We start from the raw sequence: 9432 nt of genomic DNA, 5'->3' as shown, positions 1-9432 counted from the left end.
CGCAGAAGAAGCTCCTGGCTTTGAGTCAAGAAAACTTAACTCCAGCAGGTGTGGCTGTCTGGGGAGTGAACCAGCAGATGGAAGATCTTTCTCTATCTCTCCTCTCTGTAAATCTGTGTTTTAAATAATTTTTTAAAAAATTCTAATAAGTAAATAAATAAATACGTAAAATGGCCGCTGAGTCTTGGCCAGGTGGCTTTGGTGTGAGCCAGAGTACCAGCCGTCCCTGGCCGTGTGTGAATGGAATCCTTCACTTTTGCCCTGGAGGTTGCCATGGAGGAGTGGCCTGGGGTAGATGGCCAAGGGAAGGGCCCCTACAGAGGCCCAGTGGCTGCAGGTGACAAGGCTGGGCAGGATAACTCCCCATCTCCTGGGGTAAGAGGCTGCTATTTCCCCTTGACCTTCATGTGTGTACTTGTGTGTGCACAGGGGTGTGCCACTGGCATATATGTGTGGGTGTGCATGTGTGTGCATACACCGATGTGTGTGTGCACAGGGGTGCAGGCCTCTGCTGAGGTGTCTGGCAGACACCGTGGGCCCCGGTGGCACAGCTGAGAGGCCAGCAGCGAGCAGCCTCTGGCCGTGCCCAGATCCCGCTGCAGCCGCCCTTCTGCGGAGGCCTGTGCTACGGTCCCCTGCGGGCAGCCCTAGATGGCCCAGGGTGGTCCTGGCTCGCTCTGAGAGGGACAAGGAGACTGTGGCCAGAAATGGGCCCTGCAGACAATGGGTGGGAACTTACATCCCAGTCTCGTTCCCTCCTGGCACTATGCCACTAGCAACCCGTTTCTCCAAGCCTCACTTATCCTAGCCAGAAAATGGATCAGGGAAGGTGCAGCCGGAGGTGCCCAGAATAGCACCTGAGCCCCAGGGGCCACGTGGCTGCCACAGGCTACGCAATGGGCACAGACCCCTGCAGCCAGAAGACCCCAGTACACTAGGCCTCCATCCATCCACCTGTGGGGAGCCCAGGAGGGGAAGCCCATTAGGTATCACACTCCATCTTTATTTACTCAATCCCATGCCACAGCCCCGAGGTTGGCTCTGTGAGGAGCCTGGGTGTCCCTAGCCCTCTGGAAACACAGCTGTGGAAGGAGACGGGCAGCAGTTGTGGCCATAGCTCAGGACTGGCCTGGCCTGGTAGTTGGAGGGGACTTTGCCAGGCACACAGTGAGAGGAGAGCGGCAGGCAGAGGCCAGGAGGGGTCTGAGATGGCCGGACCAGGCTTCCTGGAGACGGGGGACAGACAGCCGAGTGGCCACAGTTGCTGCCCGTCCGTGCAGGGCTTGGGAGAGCTGGGTAGCAACCGCTTCAAGTCAAGCAGCGTCGGGCTGGGCTGGGCCAGGGCAGACGGATGGGTGGGACAGAGAGCGGCCAGGATGCTCACCTCGACCGGCCCCCTCCTCCCCTTGGCAGCCAAGATGAGGGCTGGGGGTGCCCTGGGCAGTATCCTGCCCTCTGGACTGTCCACTGACCCTTGTGGTTTGTGTGTTGAAGGAAGGAGACCCTCAGATGCGTGGGAGGTGGGCTCAGGAGGGGAGTGGGGACACTAAGGGCGGATGTCCTCTGGACGTGGAGGCTGTTTGTCCAAGAAGCCGCTGCCTGCTGCCCTCCGTCTGAGGTGCATGCACCTGGGCGGGGAGGCTATAGCCGTGTACTCTTGAGGACCAAGCTTTCCGGTGTGCCCGCCGTGTCCCCTGTGCTCGGTGCAGTCTTCTTGCCTGCCCTGCTTGGGAACACAGGAGCGATGTGTCTTGGGGTGCACGGTGACCCCAGCTCCCTGGGCCCAGTGGTTGAGTCTGAGGATCTTCATACCACAGCCCTGGGTCTCCTTCTTGCCAAAGGCCTTGCACTCCAGCCAGATGAACCTGGGTACAGCTGGGCCTCTGCTTCCCACTTTGCCCGTCCCACCCCCACTGGCCATCTCCCCTTCCACTGTCAGAGCCTGGCCACTCACTGTTTCTGCAGGTCCTGCACAGTGTCAGGCAGCGGCAGGCCGCGGGTCTCGGGCAGCAGCAGCGCAGTCAGGCCGCTCAGCACCGGCACGGCCCCGTACACCAGCAGGGGCAGCGAGGGGCTGTGGACGCCCAGGAGCCGCACCGGGGGCCCCAGGATGGCCCCTGCGCGGGACGCCATCTGGCCCAGGCTCACGGCCGTCATCCTGCGGGAGCCAGCGGCCGCGTGAGAGGCCATGAGGCCGCCCCTGGCCTCGACCTCCCTGCTGTCCCCCATCTGCCTGGCTTGGGGAGGCCGGAGCATCCCACGTGGAAGGCACAAGCTCAGACGTGAAACCGGAGTGGACTCCCTGCCTGGGTCCCGCCCACTCCGGCCCCGCCCACATTGAGTTCCGCCCCATTCGTGGCCCCGCCCCCGCCACGAGCTCCTCCCCTTGCCACGCCCCACCCGGGCCCCGCCCCTCTCCCAGTCCCTCGGCCCCGCCCCGCCTCACCTGAGCACGGTCGGGAAGAGCTCTCCCCCGTAGATGCTGTTGCAGGTGAAGGCGGCCCCCAGGGAGCCCAGCCCCAGCACCGCGAGCACCGAGCGCACTGCCCCCATCTCTGCGGGTAGAGACGGGATCAGCAGGGCCGGCAGCAGGGGCCCAGGGTTTAAAGGAATGTCTGCTGGAGGGCCACACCCTCTCCAGCCACAGCAGCCCAGGCTGCTGTCCTCACCCCGCCCTGCGGTTGCCCCAACGCTCTCGCACCGTGGGGCACCAGCATATTGGCCAGGATGCAGAGGCCCGGTAGCACTAGCGACGCCGCCTGCGAAGGCCGGCGACCCAGGCGGTTCAGGAACAGCAGGCTGGAGGCCTTGGCCAGCAGGTCCACTGCCCCGATGAGCACCTGCAGCAGGAAGATGTCCCCACCCAGAGCCTGCAGGTCCAGGGCTAGGCCGTAGAAGGTGAAGCCGAAGGCAAACCTGGGGGCAGGCACACAGGGGAGACAGGGGCTTGCACCGGCACCCGGTAGTACCCAAGGGCCCCCCATGCCTGGACACTTGCTTCTCATGACTTCCCACGGGGCCAGGCCTCTCTGCAGGGCCTTTGGTCTTGGGATCAACAAGGGACCACATGGCTGGGAGCACAGCACCAGGTCGTCCGGAGTCTGGGGCAGGGGGCAGGGCAGTGATGGGGGCAGGGCTGAGGGCCTCACCAGCAGAGCATGGAGACATAGGTACGCAGACGCAGTGCCGGCAGGCGCACCAGTATGTCCAGCTTGACAGGGGCCTGGCTCCCGCTCAGCTCCCCCCGCGTGGCTGACAGCAGGACCTGAGGGCCGTAGGAGACAGGGAGGGCACAGTTGGCACCTGGAGCCCAGGGCAGGCCTGTTGGGGGGCGGGGCCTCTGAGAAAGTCTGAGGTTGCAGACCTGCGGGAGGGCCTGGTCCCGCCTCACCTCCATGGTCAGTGCGTCCCCTGCCGGCCTCCTCCCGTTGGTGGCAGCCACCCTCCGCAGCTCCCGCAGGCTGCGCTCCGGGTGGCCCGTGCTGAGGAGCCACCTGGCTGACTCTGGGAGCCACCTGGGGTGAGGGGCCAGTGAAGAGCCTGGCTTGCACCTGCCTCACCATCCCGGCTGTCCGAGGGGGCCAGCTCAGCTCAGGGCAACTGAAGGCAACGCAACTATAGACTTGGCTGCCTGCCGGGGGGGGGGCCCGAGGGCATGGGACCCAAGGCTCATCATATTCCCCCCCACCACCACCACGGCACCATCCTGCTCTGCTGAGGGAGGGTTCAGGCAAACAGCAGGGTCTATGGCACCTGCTGCCTCCATCATCTCTGGCATAGCACTCTGGTGTCTGTTAACTCCACTGCCCCAAGGCCACCCCCGATGCTCACCTGGCCCTCACCACGGTCAACATCAAGGCCAGAACCTCCTGCATTGTCCCGCCGGCCTGCTGAGCCCTCGCTCAGGTCCCCTCCCCGCCCCAGCCTTTGCATGTGGTGTGTGAAGCACTACTCCCCGTGAGGCGAGGGGTGCTGGAGGAGCAGGTGTAAGGGTAGCCACAGCAGCGGAGCTGTCCTCGGGGCAGCTGAGGAGGAGACTCCGGAGAACATGGGGCTGTGGCATTTAAGAGGGGAGGCCCTGGCCCCCCAGGTCAGGGAGGGGCGCAGCACCCACCATGAGTAGGCAAAGCAGACGAAGAAGGGCACTGAGATCGCCATCTGCAGCAGTGACCAGTCGCGCACGCCGTAGGCCACAGCGCCCGTCAGCATCTGGCCGACGCTGAAGCCCAGCGAGTTCAAGGTCATCAGCAAGGGGCGGGCCTTGGTGGACGTCCACTCCATCACTACAGGGAGCCGGGGCTGTCAGCTCACATCCTGGGCAGAGCCCCACTCCCACCCCGACCTCGGGGAGCCAGGTCAGGGGTCAGAGGGCAGGGGAGACACCTACGGAGAGTGCCCGTGTTCATCATGATGCCCGACACGGATAAGGCCGACAGGAACCGGAACAGGCAGTACAGGGGGAAGCTGGGCGCGAAGGCCACGGCTGTGCCTGCCACAGCCATCTGCAGGTAGCTCCAGGTCAGCACGAGCCGGCGCCCGAACCTGTGGTGCAAGCGCACCCGCAGGGGAGGCGTGGGCTGCAGCGTGGGCCACCGTCACCCCGGATCGACCCTGACTCACGGAGGGGCCAGATCTGCAGATCACCTCTGGGACAACAGGGGAGTTCCCGAGGGGGAGCAGGAGCAGGGGTGAGCAGGGACTGAGTTCCCTGTCACCAGGGATTGTTCCAGCGGCAGGGGGAGGCAGGCCTGGAGCTGCACATGTGGGCACGTGGGGGCGGGCACATGGTCGCCTAGGGAAGGGGTCCAGTAGGCAGGGCGTTGCAAACCGGAGCGGAGGGCTGGGTCTCTGTCCCAGCTCCGCTTCCAACGGTCCACTGGTTGCCAACACACACCCTGGGAAGCAGCAGGCGAAGGCTCAGCTACCTGCATCCCTGTCACACCACAGGGGAGACCCAGATGAAGTGCCCAGCTTTGGGCTTTAGCCCTGCCCAGCCCAGTCCAGGCAGGCTGGGAATGGGAGGCACCTCCTTGGCTCTGCCAGCAGTGCAGTGCAGGGGCAAGGGGCGAGGGATGTGTGTGTGTGGGGTGTGTGTGTGTGTGTGTGTGTGTGTGGTGTGCAGGGGGAGGGTCTGCTAGGGGCAGCAGGCAGGGGCACTCACCTGTCAGAGGTATGGCCGCATGCGGCGGCACCAACCAGGATCCCAGCCAGGTAGATGGACTGAGCCATGGGCTTCAAGTTCTGGAAGTCGCACACCAGGTCCCACTGTACAGAGAAACCGAGTTCAGGAGGCTGCGAGAGCCAGAGGAATGGGTAGCCCCTGGGGAGCCTGGTGACCCCTGGGGTCACAGGGCAAGGTCCCTAGGGGGGCAGTGAGGGTATTATTGGGGGTAGCTCAGGAGCAGAATTCTGGCTGCCTCTGGCTGAGCCCCTCTCGTGGCTCCCTGTTGCCCGATAGGTCAAGGGTCAAGACCCCCCCCCACTAACCAGTCCATCCCAGCGACCCCCAGAAGTGGCCGCTCCCCCTTCCTGGGAAGCACCTGCATACCAAGGTCACCCAAGTCCTGCCACTGGGTCATCTGCTTCTTAGGGGTCAGTAAAGTGGGACCAGCTATAGCCGGGATGGGTGCCCGCAGTCAGGGGCTGCCAGCACAGCTGCCTGCATCCCCATCCCTACAGAGGCCAGTTGGCACCCTGCAGGACCAGATGGCTAGTGAGAAACCAAGAGTTGACCCCGAAGTTGCAGGCAGGTGAGGCACCCGGGAGGCTGGGTCCCTCCCAGACTGCCCAGATGACCACCATCCTTGACTTTGACCTCCAAGTTCCAGCACTTGGGGCAGGGGTGGGGTAGGGGACTCTTACCTGGGTCACGATGGTGGAGGCGAAGATGCTGTGGTCGTAGACCCAGCCGTCCAGGCATGGCTCCGTGGCCGCCTCACTCCCGTTACCGGTGGTGACATTGGGGTCCAGGAGCTGCCACTGAGGTTGGCGGAAGCGGAGGCACTGGTGTGGCTGCTGGTTGGGGTCCAAAGGGATAGACACGGCCAGGAGAGCTTCTGGATCCAGGGTCCTCCCAAGGTGGCCATCAGGGGCCGTGCCATTGTCCAGGAGGGGCGTCCAGCAACGGTGGTCAGGCACGCCAGCTGAGAAGTTCTCCAGCATGTTATGTGTGGTCAGCCACAGGATGGGGATCACCAGGGCCACCATTTGCAGTACCTGGAACCTGCCCAGGCTGCCCACATGCTCCAGGAGTTCAGAGAAGGCCATGGTGGCCGCCCGGGTTGAACTACCACACCTCACATAGGCTGGTATAGGGCTTAGGGGCCAAGGCCACGGGCCCACTTCCCCCTCGCTGGGTCCTGCTCCGGGCAGACAGCAGGGAACATGTCAGGGGTGACCACAGGCTTGGCTGTGGCCAGGGTTCCGCAGGCAGCCGTCACTCCGAGCGACTCTGTAGGGTCCCCGAGATGCACGTGCTATGATTCTGAGGCCGCAAGCATCTCTCCAGGGAAGCAGCTGTGCCAGTGGGAGACGGTGGAGGCCAATGTCACCCTGGTTGGGATTAAAGCGTGACCAGGTGACATTTATGGCGGCGGCCTCACTAATCATTTCCTCAGTCAAAGTTTAACTGGGCTTTGAGGGAGGTGTACAGGCAGGAAGCTCAGTGACCATGCTGCCTCCCTTGGACCAGGGGCTGGGCGGGAGCCTGCCGGCTCTTAAGGGAGCTGCTGGCATGGCTCCGGGTGGCGGGGGGATGCTGTGGGGAGCACTTGCTCCCCCCACAGTGAGACCCTGACCTCAAGGCTGCCATGAGCCCCACGGCCTCCTGTGTTTGAAAGGTGTGCATGTCTGTGCGTGCTGTGTGTACATATGGCTTGAGCTGTTCCAGCTCCACATCTCCCAGCCTCCTCCTCTCTGTCACTCTGCCTTTCAAATAAATAAATCCTTAAAAAAATAACACTTATAAATCCTACTTGGAAAGCCAGAGGCTCCCGGGCAACAGAGTTAGAAATGCTGTAACAGGAGGGGCTGGTGGCTGTGCACAGTGAGCGTGTGTGTGTGTGTGTGTGTGTGTGTGTGTGTGTGACCGTGCATGGCGAGTGGTGTGTGTGTGTGTGTGTGACCATGCATGGCAAGTGGTGTGTGTGTGTGTGACTGTGCATGGCAAGTGGTGTGTGTGTGTGTGTGTGACCATGCATGGTGAGTGGTGTCTGTGTGTGTGTGTGACCGTGCATGGCGAGTGGTGTGTGTGTGTGTGACTGTGCATGGCAAGTGGTGTGTGTGTGTGTGTGTGTGACTGTGCATGGTGAGTGTGTGGTGTGTGTGTGACCGTGCATGTTGAGTGGTGTGTGTGTGTGTGTGTGTGTGACCATGCATGGCGAGTGGTGTGTGTGTGTGTGTGACCATGCATGGTGAGTGGTGTGTGTGTGTGTGTGACCGTGCATGGCGAGTGGTGTGTGTGTGTGTGTGTGTGTGACCGTGCATGTTGAGTGTGTGGTGTGTGTGTGACCATGCATGCTGTAACAGTCAGGCCTGGGCCAGGAGCTTCCAGGTTTCTCACGTGGGTGCAGAGACCCAATCACTTAAGCCAACTTCTGCTTCTCTCCCAGGCCATCAAGCAGAGAGCTGGATTAGGTGCGGCATGTCCAGGACATGAACTGACACAAATAGGGGATGCAGGCACTGTAGGCAGAGGCTTGCTATGCCATCACAGCATCCGCCCCTTCCCTGGGGGTGAGGCCTGGCCCCACCATCCGGCTCTCAGAGCTTCTCTTTCGTTGGGTTTGCTTTGTTCTCGAGGCCTTTGTGAAGGTTTTCATTTCCCACGCCATGGACATTTTGATTTCAGATTTGAACCTTATTGTTTCCAAATCGCTGCTGGGTTCTTCCTATAGCCGCCTGTTCTTGTTCGTAACTTGTACTTTTGTTTTCTGGATGAACTTGTCTCCATTTCCTCTGGGTAGTAAGCTGATTCCTGACTGCAGCAAGATTCCCCGTATGTGGATGATGCACCTGCCACTGCTTGTGGAATTCCCTGCCTTCATCTGACTTTCTTGTGCTGTGGCCTGAAGGTGTGCAGAGGAGAGCAGGGGTTGTGGCAGGCAGGGCAGGGGAGGTGGGGGGCGGGGGGAAGCCAGACCAAGACTTGGGTGGAAGCAAGGTGCAAAACGGAATGAGGGTTGCTGAAGATAAGGGGACTGTCAGGGAAGGCTTCTTGGTGGAGGTGATATTGGAAGAGACTCAAACAGGTGAGGGGCCAAGACACACAGCGGCTGGGTAAAGAACATTGCAGGCAAAGGGAATCATTTGTGCAAAGGCCCTGGTGTAGGGGGTGATGGTGTGCTTTAGAGGGTGGTGAGGAGACCAGGGTGGAAGTGGGGTGGAGAGAGCGAGGTGGGTGGGGAGAGAGAGCGAGAGAGACAGCTCCCATCTGCTGGCTCTCTCTCCAATGTCAGATGCAGCCGGAAGCCAAGAACTCCGTCCAGGCCTTGGGAAGGGGCAGGAGTGGACTCCTGCTGTGGGAGGCAGGTGTCCCAGCTGACAGGCTAACCAGCAGACCCAGAGTTCCCCTGGTGGCCAGCTGGGTGGGAGGCGGCCTGAAAAGCAGGGGGTGTGTCTCAGTGAGCTCACCTGGGCTGGGAGCCGGGCAGGTAGGGAGGAGGGTCCAAGTAGAGGGAGACCCTTGGTTTTGGAATTCAAGAGGTCGGGCTGAGGCGGAGCCTACAGAGGGATCTTCAAGGCCAAGCTAGGGGGCGTGGGTGCACGGAACCAGGGTGGCCTGAACTCCCTGCACCTGTTGGGCTGTGAGACCCAGCGCCAATTGCATGATGGGGAAGAGAGTGGAGAGTGGGGAGGGAGGCTGGCCAGCTGCTGGTTAGTGAGAGGGGATGCTGGGGAGGCAGGCAGCTGTTGATCTGTTCCTGAATGTGGGGAAAGGAAGGTGAGCTTTTAGTGGGGGAGATGTCATGGATGAACAGAGAGAGGGGGGTGGTGTTACTGAGCCCCGTCCCTGCCCCCAGCCCGCCTGGTAGATGCAGGGCGCCATTCACAGTGAGATGGCAGCTTCCCAAAAGTGAACATGGGGACGTGGGCTGCTGTCGGTCAGCAGAGGGCATTCTTTGGTTTTGGTCCCTGGGGATGCACCAGAGACATCTCTGGGGCCTGGGGATGCAGCAGCCTTCCTGCGATTCCTCCCACTCCTTGATGTCCTGTGGTGACAGCAGCTGCCTCTGGTCCCAGGCCAGATAGGAGAAAGGGCAGGTGGGTGTTGACTGCCCATGACTCAGCAAAGTCGTCCCGGCGCCAGGACGGTGAATCCAGGTCGGTGGCTGGAGGAGGCGGCCTGCCAGAGCTCCCTCATCCCGTAGGCTAGAGAAGTTCTGGGCTGGCCTGTTCTGGAGGCTTCTACCAGCCTCTAGCTGGTCACTGCTT

At 61.9% G+C, this 9432-nt stretch overlaps 1 protein-coding gene across 1 annotated transcript; it reads right to left on the bottom strand.

The window, feature by feature from the left end:
- Window positions 1–1950: 1950 nt before the first annotated feature.
- SLC22A12 (solute carrier family 22 member 12) lies at window positions 1951–6267 on the bottom strand. Its single transcript, XM_040970792.1, has 9 exons — window positions 5863–6267; window positions 5162–5265; window positions 4388–4542; window positions 4115–4283; window positions 3392–3515; window positions 3150–3265; window positions 2702–2916; window positions 2447–2555; window positions 1951–2158 (listed from the first exon to the last, which is right to left on the bottom strand). Exons 1-9 carry the CDS (start codon window positions 6265–6267, stop codon window positions 1951–1953), a joined length of 1605 nt encoding a protein of 534 aa, XP_040826726.1.
- Window positions 6268–9432: the final 3165 nt, after the last annotated feature.

The sequence above is a fragment of the Ochotona curzoniae genome, unplaced genomic scaffold (assembly GCF_017591425.1).
Source record: "Ochotona curzoniae isolate NIBS_2020 unplaced genomic scaffold, NIBS_Ocur_1.0 scaffold_4937, whole genome shotgun sequence".
Lineage (NCBI taxonomy): Eukaryota > Metazoa > Chordata > Mammalia > Lagomorpha > Ochotonidae > Ochotona > Ochotona curzoniae.
This window is presented reverse-complemented; position numbering and strand designations above follow the sequence as displayed.

Coding starts and splice junctions, on each gene's coding strand:
- SLC22A12 (XM_040970792.1), bottom strand. CDS start 6,267: ATGGCCTTCTCTGAACTCCTGGAGCATGTGGGCAGCCTGGGCAGGTTC. Junction 4,543..5,161: donor TGCGGCCATACCTCTGACAG/GTGAGTGCCCCT, acceptor CTTGCACCACAG/GTTCGGGCGCCGGCTCGTGC. Junction 3,516..4,114: donor GTCTGCTTTGCCTACTCATG/GTGGGTGCTGCG, acceptor CCCTCACCCCAG/GTGGCTCCCAGAGTCAGCCA.